Source organism: Grammomys surdaster, unplaced genomic scaffold (assembly GCF_004785775.1).
Source record: "Grammomys surdaster isolate TR1022 unplaced genomic scaffold, NIH_TR_1.0 125049, whole genome shotgun sequence".
Lineage (NCBI taxonomy): Eukaryota > Metazoa > Chordata > Mammalia > Rodentia > Muridae > Grammomys > Grammomys surdaster.
The window spans coordinates 365715-382880 of NW_021619961.1; the positions used below are offsets into that span (position 1 = coordinate 365715).

The 17166-nt window shown below is 43.1% G+C and overlaps 2 protein-coding genes across 6 annotated transcripts in view; one reads left to right on the forward strand and one right to left on the reverse strand.

The window, feature by feature from the left end:
• The window catches only part of Cep152 (centrosomal protein 152), a 53123-nt gene that overhangs the window by 16351 nt on the left and 19606 nt on the right, over positions 1-17166 (reverse strand). For all 4 annotated transcript variants that reach the window (XM_028784999.1, XM_028785001.1, XM_028785000.1 and 1 more), the window contains exons 11-18: positions 15006-15204; positions 9036-9158; positions 8393-8502; positions 7202-7330; positions 6917-7043; positions 5629-5769; positions 3614-3859; positions 1735-1866 (exon numbers count right to left, since the gene is read on the reverse strand). In XM_028784999.1, coding sequence (XP_028640832.1) covers positions 1735-1866; positions 3614-3859; positions 5629-5769; positions 6917-7043; positions 7202-7330; positions 8393-8502; positions 9036-9158; positions 15006-15204 — 1207 coding nt within the window. The remainder of the gene's footprint in view (positions 1-1734; positions 1867-3613; positions 3860-5628; positions 5770-6916; positions 7044-7201; positions 7331-8392; positions 8503-9035; positions 9159-15005; positions 15205-17166) is intronic.
• On the forward strand, positions 10677-12248 carry LOC114636904 (heterogeneous nuclear ribonucleoprotein A3). 2 transcript variants are annotated; one of them, XM_028785003.1, is made up of 2 exons: positions 10677-10734; positions 10801-12248. In XM_028785003.1, the coding sequence occupies exons 1-2, from the start codon at positions 10729-10731 to the stop codon at positions 11863-11865; spliced, it is 1071 nt and encodes a 356-aa protein (XP_028640836.1). In that variant the 5' UTR covers positions 10677-10728; the 3' UTR covers positions 11866-12248. The 2 variants fall into 2 exon arrangements, with proteins under 2 accessions (XP_028640836.1, XP_028640835.1); XM_028785002.1 differs by having other exon boundaries at positions 10729-12248.

The window sequence follows — 17166 nt, forward strand, 5'->3', positions numbered from 1 at the left end:
GAGAGAGAGAGAGAGAGAGAGAGAGAGAGAGAGAGAGAGAGAGAGAGGTGTCTGTATGTGTGCATTTGCACATGTGTGCTGTAAAGGTGTCAGACCCTGGGACTCCCTCCTCTATCATGCTCCATCTTATTTCTTCAGAGACCAAGTCTCTAACTTAACCTTGAAATGCATCACTCCACTAGACTGGCTGTAGCATCTCTTGCTCCTGCCATCTCCAGCCAGCTCAGCATTGGGGCTTCAGGTGTACATGCCTGCATGGGGTCTGAGGCTCCAAACTCTGATCCCCATGCTTGCACAGCAAGCGCTCAACCCACTGAGGCGTGTGTGTGTGTGTGTGTGTGTGTGTGTGTGTGTGTGTGTGTGAGAGAGAGAGAGACAGAGAGAGACAGAGAGAGAGAGACAGAGAGAGACAGAGAGAGAGAGACAGAGAGACAAAGAGAGAGATGGAGGTGGGGTTGGGGGGAATAATCCTCCTGCCTCAGCTTCCTAAGTGCTGGAATTGTAAGTGACTTCTGAATCCGTGAAGACCTTCAGGCTCTGTGTTCTGTCTACCCAGCTTTATTCCTTTCCCTGACTTTGGGGTCTCAGTTTCATACTGTTTGTGTTCCCTGTCCCCCTGAAATATTTCCTTTGAGATATTACAGACACACAAGCATACATAAATGAGAAATACTCATATACTACTTACTATCTAGTAAGAAAATACTGACATTTATTTACCTGTGGCCAAGGACGACCTGAGCGACAGACCTCTCAAGTGCTGGAGTTACAGCATGCACCGCTGCACACTTTCATTTTTTAGACTCTAACCCTAGCAAGCTAAAGTTTACTATGACACACAGGTGGTTAAACTGGGCTATCACAAGACTGTTTGCCATGGAGCAACCCATTCCTCACTCTCAGGCTCTGAAACAAGGTACCAAACATCTATTCCTCCTTGGGCCCATTCCTCAAGCCTGTCTAGTATGAACTGTGCTGTTGTGACTCAAGATAGGTTTTGCTTTCAAAGGCATTCAGTGTGTGGACAATACCTTTTCCAGAACAATAAAAAAGGTCTAGTCCTTTATTTTTCAAAATAAATTTTAGAATTACTGGGTCAAACTTTAAAGTTCTTTTCAGCTTTTGGTTGGAATTAGTTTAAGTTCCATAAATTAAGTCAGGGGCAGGGCATGTGGTTGCAAATCTGGGTTTATCTTTTGAGGAGCATGGACTCTCTAGATAGCTGGGTATTTACAAAGTGAACTCGCTGCACTGTAGGACTACAGACAACTCATCGAGTCTTCATGTGTATCAAAGGATAACGGGGAGCAGAGACCTGTTCTTAATGACAACCTACAGTTGCTGATAAAGCAGGGATACCATCTAAGTTCCCAATCACTGACAACGAGAGGAGGTATAAGGAGCTGAGATGTACTGTCTTCCTTTCAGTAAGACAAGAACAGATTCCACTGCTTAGGCTTCGTGTGCAGTGTGAGGAGTCAATGCGAGGGGTTGGTGCATGTTCCAGAGCAGAGGTGGGAGGACTATGAAGGTGGGAGAGCAGGGGGATGGGAGGACTATGAAGGTGGGAGAGCAGGGGGATGGGAGGACTGTGAAGGTGGGAGAGCAGGGGGATGGGAGGACTGTGAAGGTGGGAGAGCAGGGGGATGGGAGGACTATGAAGGTGGGAGAGCAGGGGGATGGGAGGACTGTGAAGGTGGGACTGAAGCAGAGACTGAACTGCACAGCACTCACCCTATGGGCCATAGCCTGTTCCTGCTGCTTCGCCCACTCCTGCTGCTGGGCTCTGAGCAGAGCCTTGTACTCTGCAAGCATGGGGAGCTCCTGGATCCAGCGACTGCGGGCATTCTGCACAGCTGTTTCCACCTACAGGAGATGACAGGAGAGAGGCACAGCAAGGGTAAATTTTCACAGGGCATGTCCTCTTACATATTTTACATTGTATCTCCCTGTGTTACAACTTCACTGACTTTATACCAAACAGTAAGCAGTAATGCTTCTTCCTAAATGTATACTGTCCCCTGCAAAGAGCAAAACGGGAAGCGAGAATCCTAATCTGATGAGCAATGTAGCCATCGAAGGCTTCATACAGTCTATCTGTCATTTCCAACCAAGTTCTATTTACCTTGAGAGAAAAAAGAAAGTATTCCGGAGGGTCACCTAGTGTGAGCTGAATCAACCTCTGTACCCAGCACCTTCTCTTCCCTTGTGCTCAACACACCATGTGCACACATACACACATGAAAACCACTGCCATGAGCAGGGAGGTAGGGCTTTTTGTTGTTGTTTTGCTTTGTTTTTATTTTTATTTTTAAGAGCCACATACCTAGCACACATTGCTGGTGTCAAGAATGAATTTGGACATAAGAATACACATGGCTCTTTAGGTCCAGACAAAAACGCTAAGTATGATGAACTTTAGGGTGATCTGGTCATAATCTATTACCAATTACATAGACATAGCTTATTAAACTTTTCTCCTTTTCTCTCTCTCTCTCTCTCTCTCTCTCTCTCTCTCTCTCTCTCTCTCTCTCTCTCTCCTTTCTTTTAAAACCAATGCAGAGCTGACATAAACACTTTCCAATGAAAGTACTAATTGCATATGCATATCAACTCTAGGTGGTTAAGCTATGGCAAGAAGAATAAGAGTTCCTACAGAAATGTAAGTCCCTCTGGAGACATTTCCTCCATACTCTGTTAGCCTTTCTTAGATTTCTTCACATGATCTAAAGTTTCAGGTATTGCAAAGAAATACTCTAAACACTTCTCTAAGCAACATTTTCTTAACCTTGGTAAAGACTTCAGAAGATTGCTGGCTTGAGGACTATGTAGACCAGGCTGGTCTGGTGACTTACTATGTAGACCAGGCTGGCCAGGGACTCGCTACATAGGTCCCATGTAGCTTCTCATAATAACTATATAGCAGATTTTTGAGACATTACCTGCCTTTGCACTCTGCTCTCTCATGGATAAACCATGTAACTCTCCAGGAGAATCATGACACTGACTAACCTAAATATAAGAACAGAATCATCTTTATTCTAGTAACATGGCCTATACTTTCCTGAGGATGGCCTTGCTTTGAGAAAACGTTTCCTCTCTGTTTAAGGGGAGGCTGTGAGTACTTCGAGGGAAAGGCGATGGCGCCACTGTTTGGCCACTGGTGGGAATTACACAGCTCCACTCGGGCACACCTGCAGATCCAATTCTACACAGCATTCCAACACCAATGCTGTTCCACACCTTAATCTAAAATTACCATTACAAAACACATTAGTAAAATATCTTCAATAAAACTAGATGTGAAAAATCCTTAATTTGAATGTTAAAAACACCCCACACAGACATACACAGATATACACACAGAGACACAAACACATACACAGACACACACACACAGATCTCAGAACAAGTACTTTGAAAACTCAAAGAAGACAGAAAAAGAGTTTTATAACAGAAACAAAAAAAAAAAGCTTTAGAGATAACTGCAGTGGCTTTTCTAGTCTAGAAACACAAACATTTAAAATGTATAAGGTTGCAATCCAGTTCAAAGACAACATTCCCCAGTCTTAGTAAATCAGCAGCCTGAATCTCCACTGATGGCCTCTGTCACCTTTTGTGCAATACTCTCACAGTATTTGAGCTCCAACTCAACTTCAGGCTTCCTCAGAGCCTCCTTGACAGTAAGTTCGTTCTCCTGCTGGACTTGGCGAGCCGGCTCCTCTGCCAGGACTGCTGCCTCTGCCACCAGGTCAGTCTGGCTGCTGCGCTCTGAGGTTGCCTTTCTCTGAGCTGTAAGACTGTGATTCAGTTTGGATCGCCACTCCTTTTCCAGCTGCTGAATGAGTTTTTGTCTGCTCTGTTTTTAGAAGGAATGAGAAGAAAAATACTGAATAAAGTAAAAACTAGAACTACAGGTTACTCAAAAAAGCATCTACAGGTGGACTTAAAAAACCTTGGCGGTGTGGAGATCCCTCTAACACCATGATGCAAAGGTTGTCATTGATAACGTTCATGTTCATAATCCCACAGGTAATCTCATGTTTTAGGTGACTTTAAAGCTTTGTACACCGGGCACATGTGTCCTGCCGCAGCCAATAAACAGATCTGATAAATACTGTGCAGTACTTTTATGAGGGTTAAAAATTTAGCCCATAGAAATTGCCAAACAACAACTGAAAATTTCTCTTTGGCTTTACTCACAGAACAGAATTCACATAAAGATTTATGGCATTAAGGGCAGACTACCTCAGGGTCAATCAGTATGTGACCTAGAAACTCTGCTTCTGCTACCATAGAGATGTCATGACAAAGACAAACAAAATCCTTTGCTACAGAGTTTCACATCAATAATCCTTTCCACAGAGCAGGCACTGAGTAAATCTAATCAACAAGCATAAAGTAAACAGTACAGTGTAAGGAAGGCTCACTCCCTCCAACACCCTGGAATCTTACTCACTATAATCTAAGGTTTACCACGTCGACAGCACCCAAGAGGGTGGCATTCCACAGAGACACCGCTGGCAGGAATGTTAAACCTAGTCCAGCTTCTGTGGAAGCCAGCATGTAGGTTCCTCAAACACTAAAGCTATGAAAAGGCCCAGGCACATCACTCCTGGGTGCTTCCCCAAGTCAGCATATGGCGGAGACACTCCCAAGATACTCACTGCCTTGCTGCATATGACAGCTACCTAGAGACTTAACCTAATTGTCAACAGAGGGCAACCCACAGAGAATACAGTTTACACACCCCAGAGTCCCCTCAGTCATGAAGAACCACCAAGGTAACAGCAGGTACAAGAAGGGAGACCCAGCTGAAGTTAACTACACCCAGCAATAAAATCAGCCTCAGAAAATACATCTCTCTCATCTGTCTTAGATTTCATAAAAATACATAACATCAAGTATGTACAGGCAACATGAGAGTACAGGTAAAACTGTCCAGAGAATAAAAGGAACTATGGACTGGGGAAGGAGAGAGAGAAGCCGAGCAGGGCCTGGACTAGATGCTAAATAAGCACGCTCTTATCGTTGCCTGGAAGCACAAGCTACATTTTTAATTAAACAAATTCATTTTAATTAATTAATTTTTGCTGCTGAGCCTGCTCATCACTTTCCTTCTTATACAATACATAGATTATTTCTATACTTACATAGTTAGAGACATTGGCATAGACTTATTAGTCATTCCATAATAAGAAATTAGACTATAGTTTCATTTTTAGGAATCATAGATATATCAAAAAAAAAATACATCTTGAATTTGGATAAAGATCATGGTAATTTTGAAAAGTCAAAGTGGCACAAAGGGTACTATTAGCCAGATCCTGAGACAGACAGACAGACAGACAACCATCTATATACTTGCTAATTAATTATAAGTCACATGTTCAAGAGGAATGGTCTACAGTTATTAAAACGTATAGTGACCAGAAGACAAGTGTGCTGTCTCATTCCCTTAATCCCAGCACTTGGGAGGCAGAGGCAGGCAGATCTCTGTGAGTTTAAGGCCAGCCTGGTCTACATGGGCCACCCAGGGGTGGGAAAAATAAAATAAATAGTGACCAGAAGAGACTGTGACCCAGCCCCTTCCTTCCAGTTATCCCACTGCGCTTCCGCTAACATCACCTCCTCAGCCTGCTGCATCGCTCCAGCGGCCTGCTCCTTCAGCCAGCTCTGCTTTTCTGCCTTCAGAGTTTCTTGGTACCTCTCTTCAAGTTCTAACTTCAGTTTGCGTACATATTCTTCTCTGTCTTCCAAAAGCTGCCTCTGTGAATAAAGCTCAAGTAAGTGTCTGTGTAGCACTACTGGTCACCAAGTTAAAAAGTTTCAATGTGGGTGGTAGCAGCAGGAAGACGAGTTCAAGGTCATGATCCGCTCCATAGTAGGTTCAAACCCAACCTGGGCTTCAATGTAAGACTGCCTTTATAAAAAAACAAAACAGCACATAGCACATGTCTTGTTCCTGCATGTTCCATAAATACTGTATCCAGGCTGAGTTCCCTGCCTAACACTCAGATCGGTGATTCTCTCCCTATTTTAATTTTTATACAGTCACTAAAAGCTAAGGTTTCACTTTGAATGTAATTCTAAGTCCTTTGTAACTCCTTGGTAGCCAACACTGACTAAAACTGCTCCACGTTCGTCTTCCACTGAGTGACACGTACACACATGGCATGCTTTCCATCAAGCTGATCTACTGAAATACAGCCAAATATTATGTGAACTCAGCACCTCATCTGCTCATTACTGCCCTATGCACATCTGTGAAGGCAATACATTGCTTTGTAAGATACCATACTCAAAACTCCTGGACAGAACATTTAGTTAGGACTCTGCACCTAGTTTCTAGTTTTGAACCAGGTAACTTTCAAACTGTGGTCTGCAGGCCAGTCCAAGTAAGAAGTTAGACCTCCATCTCCAGAGACAAAGGTGACCACTGCTAACCCTAAGCATACTCCTGGACAGACGGGTGAGACAGAGAACACATTGCTTTCTCCAGCTCCCCTGAGAGTCATACACAGCCTCTCCAGAGCCTCACCTTCCTTGTCATGAGATGACATTCACACCCCTGTCCTTCCCAGGACAATAAAATGACAATTATCTACTCAGAATGCGACAGGTGTTGGGGGAAAGCCACTAACAGCACACTGTGCAGCGCTCACAGCCACAGACACACTCTGCACAGCACTTTTAAGCTATGTAGGGTATCTCCTGGACAGGCATAGGTAGGAAACAGATGAAAATGGATGGGCTGAAGGGAGTGAGCCTGTTTCAATACTTTTTAATTTTGTGAACTGTATTAACTTGATAAAACCAAATAAAAAGGCATCTATGAACACCTTTGCCACAGTTCCCCAGAGCAGCTTGTTAATGTAATAATGGAGGCATGAGGGAACCGGTGCGAGCAGCCTACCTTCTGCTCCTGTGCCTTTTCCATGGTCTTCCTGAGAGTGGATTCCAGTTCATCCTTCTCTCTGCATACTTCCAGGTAACACTCCTGCACATCAGCCATCTCCTTGTTCATCTTATCAAGCTCAGACCTGTAAAACACAGAAATGCCGAATAAGGGAGTCTGTACACACACACACACACACACACACACACACACACACACACACTCGAGCACGTACACAACTTCTGCATAACAAGCCACTTCCTCCAGGTTACAGAGCAAACAGGTGGCAGAGGCCTGTCTTACCTGAGCTGTGACTGGGTCCCCTCATAGACCTCAAAGAGATGCTGCTTCTCCACAACGTGCTTTGCTAAAAGGCTCTCTCGGATCTGGGCCTTCATGGCTTCATGGTGCTGCTGGTAAGTCCTCTCACACCTAGCAAGAGAGGGGCACTAGAGCGATGAAGCTCGAGAGACAGAGTGAACTTGCCAGCTGGTCTGCCTGCCTTCTTCCCCCTCTCTTTTCATTGATGCAAATTATAATTAGGTCAGACTGCTTTCCCCCACCAAAACACGAATCTTCATGTTTTTAGGGAAAACTGGACACTTGAGTGTGAGAATGTCTCAGTACTTCAAACACAATTATAATGGGTTAGCCTGGTGCTGCGTGTATTCAAATGCTAAATTCTGTACCCCAAGATCTGGTCCAAGATGAGCAGATTCTCATGTATACCAGCCATGTAAACCTTGTCCCCCAAGTTATCGATGACTGGTTAATAAAGATGCCCATGAGGGGCAGTTGGATAGGGGCGGCCCAGGTGGAACATGGCAAGTAATACTTAGGATTACTGACAGGGAAGTAGACAAAATAGCACAGAGGGCTAGTATCTGCCCAGCTCTAGTGCTTTAAGGTGTCATAAATATGAAGGTTTTATGTCTTTTATTTGGGAGTTAAATGATGTAAGGTGGGGTAGAAACCCCCAAATAATATTTACTGCAGGGGCTAGAGAGATGGCTCAGCAATTAAAAGCACTGACTGCCCTTCCAAAGGACCTGAGTTCAATTCCCAGCAACCACATGGTGGCTCACAATTATCTGTAATGGGACCCAGTGACCTCTTCTGGTGTGTCTAAAGACAGCAACAGTGTACTACTCATATACATAAAATAAATGTCTTTAAAAAAATATTTACTGCAACACAGAATAGTTTGTCTATGCCAAGGGCTGTTGTTGATAAGAAAATAACTTTAATTGAACTAACCGAGAAATAGTTCACAAATTGAAATCATACATATCTAATACACAGAGATCAGCAGAATTCAACTTACAAGTCATCTTCCAATGAAATGTTTACAAATTTATAATTCAGTATTTGGAAGTCAAAACCCCTCTCTCGTGTCCCAGTGAAGCAGTTGTGAAGAGCTAGAGTCAGTCCACCACATAAACACTGTCCCCGTGTTCCACGTTGTACTCCAGGAGAGAGGCGACGTGGACTCACCTGTCCACAGCTTCCTGCTTATCACGATCAAACTCCTGCACCATCTGTCTCATCTGATTACACAAGTCTTGGTTTGCACTTCTCAGCTTTTCTTCAGTTTCTTTAAGTTCCTACACACAGAGTAAACGATTACAGAACAGAAATACACCTGTACTTATCAGTCTGACTCTCAACACTCTGGGCCTTACATCATCTGATACAATCGCTCCTAATTCTACACAAGAACAAGTATCTTCACACCTTAGTAAGACAGATATATTTCTGTGTAAACAGCATCCTAACAGGAGTAAACAAAATCTCAGTTTTGTTTTGAAATGTATTAAACAGAAATATTTAACCAGAGAAATATTAGCTAAATGATACCTTAAAATAAGTCTTAGAATTCAATAATCATCATCTAAGCAAACAAGGTTTTACATCTTGATCAAGAGCTGGCTAAGAAGAGGAGTAAATCTATTGGTCAGGCTACCACATGAAATAGGAACCACTTAACCTTCTAACAAAAGCACTACCCAGCACTAGTAAGGGAAACAGCCGGAACCCACAAGGCCTTCCCAAACACGCCCACCAACTAACATTGCCTGTGTCTGTCACATAAGTCAATACGGCCATGAAAATTCTCATTAAACGCCATGTCATTCACCTGATTCTGTTGTTGTAAAACTTGAACTTCTTTTTTCAGCTGCAGAATATCTTCTCTGCTAATTGTCTCAGAAGAATCAAGCCGTAACTGATTAGTTGATTTTTCAGAGGTATCTGTTTTAATCTGAAAGTTTAAAATGGTTTTTAAAACAAACAAACAAAAAAAACAAAACATAAACAAATACATACATACTTTGAAATAATTTCATTTAGGAAAAAGTGTTTAAATAGAAGAGTTAATTACCATGTCTTTTTCTTCATCTTCTTTCTCAAATACAATCAATTTAGTCCTCAGGGCAAGAAGTTAGCACTGATGTGTGATCACCCGTCCTACAGGCTTTATCCAAGAGACTGTCCCTCTTACATCCCTTTCTGCATTAAGATTAAATCCAAGCCACATGGCGTTTGGTTGCCATGTCTCCTCCCGCTGTAATATTTCTTCAGTCTGTTTTCCAAACCCATGGCACTTTCTAGGAGTGCTAAACTTGGTAGGCTGTTTCCTTGGTGTTTTTTTTTTCCTACTGTTATTAAACTCAGGATAGGTGTCATTAGCATGAATGCTAAGAAATGATATATGTTCCTTGTAAGAGACATGGGACAAAAACATGTTTCACCACTGGTGATGACCAGCTGAAAGCAGAGCCTCCCAGGCATCGCACCTGCTGCTCACTGTCTCCACACACTAATTAGTACAGTGCACCTCAGGAGAAGGCTACTCTGAGAGTAGTCACTCCACAGGAGTACCATATATTCCACTTATGTACCTCTTTGTCCCAGTACTACATTATGTGCCTTATTCAGTAGATACTATTTTAAGATACATGATATATGCTGGTTCATTACTTTCCAGACAAGTCATGAAAATGAGCATCCTGCTAGGTGGTGCAGGAATCAGCCTCCATTCTCTTAACTGCTAATGTCAGCAATTATTCTCAGTTACTGAGCTAGATGGGAAAGGGAAAGCTAACAGTTCCTTCACCTGAATTCTGTGCTGCCCTCAGAGTGGCATCTCTTTGTTTATAGGACTGTGTGTGTTCCTTCTGTCTGAATGCTTCCGTATCTATGGGTTCCTTATTCTCTATATGAGAATTAATACATCTACTCAGTTCATGAAAATACCTGTAACTATTCCATGATTTTATCTGGTCACAGTCGTGTGAAAACCAACATGGATTGTTTTTAAAGGGGACCTATTGCCCTGGCTACATAAACATGTGGCTAATAGGCTTTTTGAACTGATTTCCCAAAGGAATTCCAGAGATTTTGGACCTCAAAGCTAGAGAAATGCTGACAGGCTATAGGCAGAGCACACTGGGCTATTCTGACAGGATCATGGGCAGTCCAGGGGATAACAGAAATGTAGACAGTGAAGTCTGGCTCTCTGGTTTCAGCTGGCAACTGGACTATAAAGCCATTTGTGTAACATTCTAGAAAAGAACCCATTTGCATTCTGTTGCATCATGAGAATTTGAGTGAGGCTAAATTGGAAAGTAATGGAATAATCCATTCTGAAAAAGAAATGTTAAGACATCACAGCATCTGGGCTGACGCATGGCTACTGCTCACTGCTCTGTTCTGCTCATTTAGGTCTCAGGTAAGAGAGAGCAGGTGAAGCAGAAAGATACTAAAAATGCACCGTTTGGCTCTCGGTCCCATATTGAACTCGAGTTGGAAGAGGCGAGTCCGGTCTCAAAATGGAGGTAAAACCGCCGCCCGGTCGCCCCCAGCCTGACTCCGGCCGTCGCCGCCGCCGCCGGGGGGAGGAGGGCCATGATCCAAAGGAACCAGAGCAGCTGAGGAAGCTGTTTATTGGTGGTCTGAGCTTTGAAACCACAGATGATAGCTTAAGAGAACATTTTGAGAAATGGGGCACACTTACAGACTGTGTGGTAATGAGAGATCCCCAAACAAAACGTTCCAGAGGCTTTGGTTTTGTGACCTACTCTTGTGTTGAAGAGGTGGATGCTGCAATGTGTGCTCGGCCACACAAGGTTGATGGGCGTGTGGTGGAACCAAAGAGAGCTGTTTCTAGAGAGGATTCTGTAAAGCCTGGTGCCCATTTAACGGTGAAGAAAATTTTTGTTGGTGGTATTAAAGAGGACACAGAAGAATATAATCTGAGAGATTACTTTGAAAAGTATGGCAAGATTGAAACCATAGAAGTGATGGAAGACAGGCAGAGTGGGAAAAAGAGAGGATTTGCTTTTGTAACTTTTGATGATCATGACACAGTTGATAAAATTGTTGTTCAGAAATACCACACTATTAATGGGCATAATTGTGAAGTGAAAAAGGCCCTTTCTAAACAAGAGATGCAGTCTGCTGGATCACAGAGAGGTCGCGGAGGTGGATCTGGCAACTTCATGGGTCGTGGAGGAAACTTTGGAGGTGGTGGAGGGAACTTTGGTCGTGGAGGAAACTTTGGTGGAAGAGGAGGCTATGGTGGTGGAGGTGGTGGCAGCAGAGGTAGTTATGGAGGTGGTGATGGTGGATATAATGGATTTGGAGGTGATGGTGGCAACTATGGTGGTGGTCCTGGTTACAGTAGTAGAGGAGGTTATGGAGGTGGTGGACCAGGATATGGAAACCAAGGTGGTGGATATGGTGGTGGTGGAGGAGGATATGATGGTTACAATGAAGGAGGAAATTTTGGTGGAGGTAACTATGGTGGTGGAAACTATAATGACTTTGGAAATTATAGTGGACAGCAGCAATCAAATTATGGACCCATGAAGGGGGGCAGTTTTGGTGGAAGAAGCTCAGGCAGTCCCTATGGTGGTGGCTATGGATCTGGAGGTGGAAGTGGTGGATATGGTAGCAGAAGGTTTTAAAACAAAACAGAAACGGCTACAGTTCTTAGCAGGAGAGAGAGCGAGGAGTTGTCAGGAAAGCTGCAGGTTACTTTGAGACAGTCGTCCCAAATGCATTAGAGGAACTGTAAAAATCTGCCACAGAAGGAACGATGATCCATAGTCAGAAAAGTTACTGCAGCTTAAACAGGAAACCCTTCTTGTTCAGGACTGTCAGAGCCACAGTTTGCAAAAAGTGCAGCTATTGATTAATGCAATGTAGTGTCAATTAGATGTACATTCCTGAGGTCTTTTATCTGTTGTAGCTTTGTCTTTTTCTTTTTCTTTTCATTACATCAGGTATATTGCCCTGTAAATTGTGGTAGTGGTACCAGGAATAAAAAATTAAGGAATTTTTAACTTTTAAAAAAAAAAAAAAAAAAAAAAAAAAAATGCACCGTTTGGTAGGAAAAGGAATGTGAACACATTTAAACTTGCAGACATGGCAGGCCTGGGAAAAACAGCTCTAACATTAGAGATTATTGCAGAGGGATCTTACACTCCTCACTGTGTCCGAGTTAGAGTTTAACTGAGCATCAGAGGTGGATGCTATGATTAAAACTGATATGGTTGGGTGTCAAGTTAAGAAAGGGCAGAAGATCATCAAGTATTTAGTCTAGATCATTCTAAGTATTTAGAATCACCTAAGAGACACACCACTGGGCGTGTCTGTGAGAGCATTTTTAGGGAGTTTAACTAAGGATGACAGGAAGAACCACCCTGAACATATGTGGCAATATTTGATGGACTGCAGCCTGGGAGTGAGTTAGGGAAGAGGAAGGCAGACGAGCACCAGCATCCATCTTTCCCTGCTTCCTGGCTGTGATGGCCGCTCTCCCACCTCCATCCTCCCCTGCCATGATAAGTCACACTCCTTTACCAGGACACTTTTCTTAAGTTGCTTCTTGTCGAGGGTAGTGTAGATATGTTGTATATTACGGCTCATCCCTCAACAGTCACTTATTTTCAGCACACTGACAAATGTGCACACCCACACAAACACACATATACAAAAGAAACTTACGGCAGCTCAGACACAAAAAGCTTTGTGTTTTATGTTTACAAAGAATTGAGTATATGGACTCTGACTGTTATTGGGTCAGTACAGTTTTTCTAAGACCTTTACATATTCTATCTTTAATATATATACATATATGTGTGTGAATATATATATTCATACATATATATGCATATATGTATATATATACATATATATTCTTATACATCTTTTCAAAATCAAAAATGAATAACTATTATGTGTATATGTGCATATCAATACAGTGCCCAAGGAATCCACAGGAGGGCATCATAGTCCATGAAGAGTGCTGCCCAACAAGAGTGCTGGGAACCAAACTCAGATCCTCTGCAAAAGCAACTGTACATCCTTGACCACTGAGCCATCTCTCTAACCCCACTACATTCTATCTTAACCACCCAGTTGGTCAACTGGAATGATTATCATATCTGATCTACTCTCAAGCACTGTCTAATGCAGTAATGCATTCTCCTCTACCATGTATTAGCCTGGAAATACTACAAAACAGTATGCTTTGACTGTTTGTTTTGCTTGAGACAGAGTCTCACTATGTAGCTCTGGCTGGCCTTGAACTCACTATGTTAAACCAAGCTGGCCTGAAACTCAGAGTTCATCTACCTGCCTCTGTCTCTCAAGTGCTGGGATTAAAGGTGTGTACCACCACATCTGGCTGGATTTTTAACAAATAAAATTTTAAATAGAGATGATGTTCCAAAGTATTACAATTATATGTGGCTCCACATAACCAAACTTTTAACTATTAATGTATACCTTATACTTCTATTATCAGTAAGTCCCACAAAATCTAACACATCTTTTCAAAATCAAAACTGAATAACTATTCTCTCTCTCTCCATAGACTCCCAATGCCTCCCAAACATGCCTCCTAACTTTACAGACTAATTGAAAGTTCTCTTATAAATATCTGGGAAAGAAGAGTCCACGCAATGTCCAAAGGTGAATCACTCGTTATATAATACAGTCCAAATTTGAATGTTTAACAAAACAAACCAACCTTCTGGCTTTTACACTACCAGAAGACGCCATGCAGGAAGCTGGAGGGTGGAAAGGTGAGAGGAAGTCAACAGTCTCACTCAGCTGTGAGCACAGTAAACTACAATATTGATTCGTACGGAAAGAGATTGATGTCCATGTGTGGTGCAAATGTCATGGGCGTAACCAATTTTTTTTTAATGTCAAAAACATCTCAAATATTTTGACTAAATTTGTTAATAAACAGGACCCCCAGCATAAAGAACCAGGAGATATAAAAGCAATAGTCAGATTAAATTTACTTTCCTTCAGGAGAAAAGGAATATACTCCCTACATTCCTTTCAACCTTCCATTTCCTTTTCTTAATTATCAATTCATTTCTGCATTACTTTTCTTGACAGTACAAAGAAAGAAAATGGCTGCTCTCAAGCTCTGACGACAGGAGCTTCCAGCAATAACTCTGACCCCTATCAGTCATGTAGTGTAACTTCATTTCCTAAGATCAACTGTGAAAACTCAGAGGGCCACAAACTCCCCTACCTTCATTTTCCTCATCTTCAAAGATGTCAGCTAAAGACCACTGAGGTGGATGTCGGACACTGGGCATGGTAGCACACTCCTACAATCTCAGTACTCAGGGACAGAAGCAGAAGACTACAAGTTGAAAGCTAGCCAGGGTTACAGAGTAAAACCATCTCTAAACTTAAAAGACATATCTCAGAGGTAAGTATCCACCAGTGCTATCTACCCCATTTCCTCACAGAGAGCAACTCTTGCAAGAGTAAGAACAGGGAGAGCTTCTAAGGGGTCTCACTGGAGATACCAATTCTGACAAAAGGCACAAACTCTCTACAAAGTCCTCCTTTCATTTGTGAAGAAAGATCTTTACCTAACTGGCATCTCATTACTAGGTGCCCAGAACAAGCCAATACACATCCTATCAAGTGGCTTTTTTTTCTTGTAAGCTTTACTTCTAAGAGTCAAATCAACCCTAAGAAACCAAACACCTAACTTACACCTACAAAGCGTAAAGTTTTTCTTTACTGCATGTTTCAAGGGGGCTTCTTACGCGTACAGGTTCCAGGACCTCACCTCCATGCCCCTGTCACCATCCTTCGATTGCTGGAGAGCTTCTGTTGTCTCCCGGCAGTCTCTGAGCTCGCTCTGCAGCTGAGACACCAGACGACGCTTCACGGAGTTGCTAGTCAGCAAGCGCTGGACTTGTGTTTTCAGCTTCAGGATCACCTCGTCCTTCGATAGCTCTTCATCTGGAGATTCTTGCTGTGCAACACTGATGGGGAAACTCGGTTCAACATTAAATCGAGAAACAAATCAAAGATCCAGAAAACCCTAACCACATGTGGTCACGGTTTCTATCCCTTTACAGTTACAGCATTTTGAACTAACTTTACTTTTTAACACTGTTTTGTTTTCGGGTGCCTCATACATGCTAGTCAAGCATTCTAACACTAAGCTAAACTCTGCTACAGGATTTGGAACTTGGGGGCTAGGAAGATGGCTTGCTGATTAAGAGCACTGACTGCTCTTTCAGAAGACCTGGATTCAATTCTCAGTACCCACATGGGGGCTCACCACCATCAGTAACTCCAGGGGATCTGATGCCCTCTTCTGGCTGCCAAGGTCACCAGGCTCTCACACAGAGCACATACAAACATACAGACAGAACACTAATACACATAAAAAAAAAAAAAAAGTAAGTTAGACCTTGGTCATATACAAGGATCTCACCTTTGCAAAACCAAGTTCATCCCTCAGATGACACTTTCTCCCTTGGTCTTTCTGCCTAGATACAAGCAGTTTAACTCTGACATAGCTCATACTTGAGATTGTCTGGTATGTGTCATGCCAATATTGAACAAGGTGATACAGATGAGGAAGAAAAAATAGCAAACATCAGCTATCCTCACCAACAACTGCGACTGGCCTCTCTTCCAGCTGACTGACTGAAAGCCTGGATGGACTCCTGCAGCCAGAAAATGAAAACCAAACCCAAGCTTCTCTAAACCCCTCTCTTCCTCCTCTCCCCTTACCCCTCCCCTTTCTCTGCAGGAGTAGGGACTGAACCTTGTGGCCTTGTGGATGCTACCCCGGTGCTCTCCTGCTGAGCTGAGTCCCGGCCTCCAAACTCAACTCTACTTCCAATAAACTTAAGGCTTAGAATCAGATTCTAATTTTTTAAGTCATTTTATTATGAGTATGGGTGTGATATGACAGGATCTCTGCCCTCATAAACTCTCAGAAGCTGTGGATGCCTGTAAAAACCTTCACAACCCAGCCACAAAACCTTCAACCTACAGTTTGTCCTGCCTGCAGAGCGTTCTAGGACTGGAGCCTAGCATAATCATCAGAGAGACTCCATCCAGCAACTGATGTGAGCAGATGCAGAGTCCCACAGCCAAACATTAGGCAGTCTGGGGAATCCTGGGCGGGGGGAGGATTGGAGGAACTAGAAGGGCCAGGGACACTGAAAGAACACGGCTCACAGAATCAACTGAGACCTAAGGGGCCTCGCAGAGATCAGGGAGCCGTTAGGAGTCTGACCTAGGTCCTCTGCATATGTGCTATGGCTGAGTAGCTTGGTGTTCTTATGGGATTCCTAACAGTGGGAGTGACAGCTATCTCTGACTCTTGCCTGCCTGTGGGACCCTTCTCTTCCTGGGTGTGATGGCATGCGCCTGGTCTTATTGTATCTTGTTGTGCCATGCTTGCCTGACATCCCTGGGAGGCTTGGTCTTTTCTGAGAGAAGGGGGAGGGGGAGGGAGATCTAGGAGAGGAGGGAGGTAGGAGTAAGAGACTGGGGGAGAGGAGAGGGGGTAAACTGTAGTCACGACATAATATATAAGATAAGAATAAAAAAGGAAAAAAGACAAAGTTAGGTGGAGATAGAGTGGGGATGGATCAGGGAGGAGGTAGGGAAGAAGTGAGGATACACACAATCAAAATACATTGTATGCTTATGTGAAATTCTCAAAAAATAACAAATATGTTATAAAGGAAAAAAAGAAAAGACCTGTTCAAGATCAAATGAGTTACCATTGTAACAGGAAGAATGCAGGGTGCTTCTGAGGTCCCTCGCTCAGCTGAGGAGCTAGTCAGAGCTGAGGGCTTCTGGGGAGAAAGTCAGTTTTCTTTAAGGACATGGATCCTGGTAGGCCCATGCTTCAGTGGGCAGCCCTACACCCTTGAATAGATTGCCAATATAAATGGGACTCAATATCTAAAACACACACA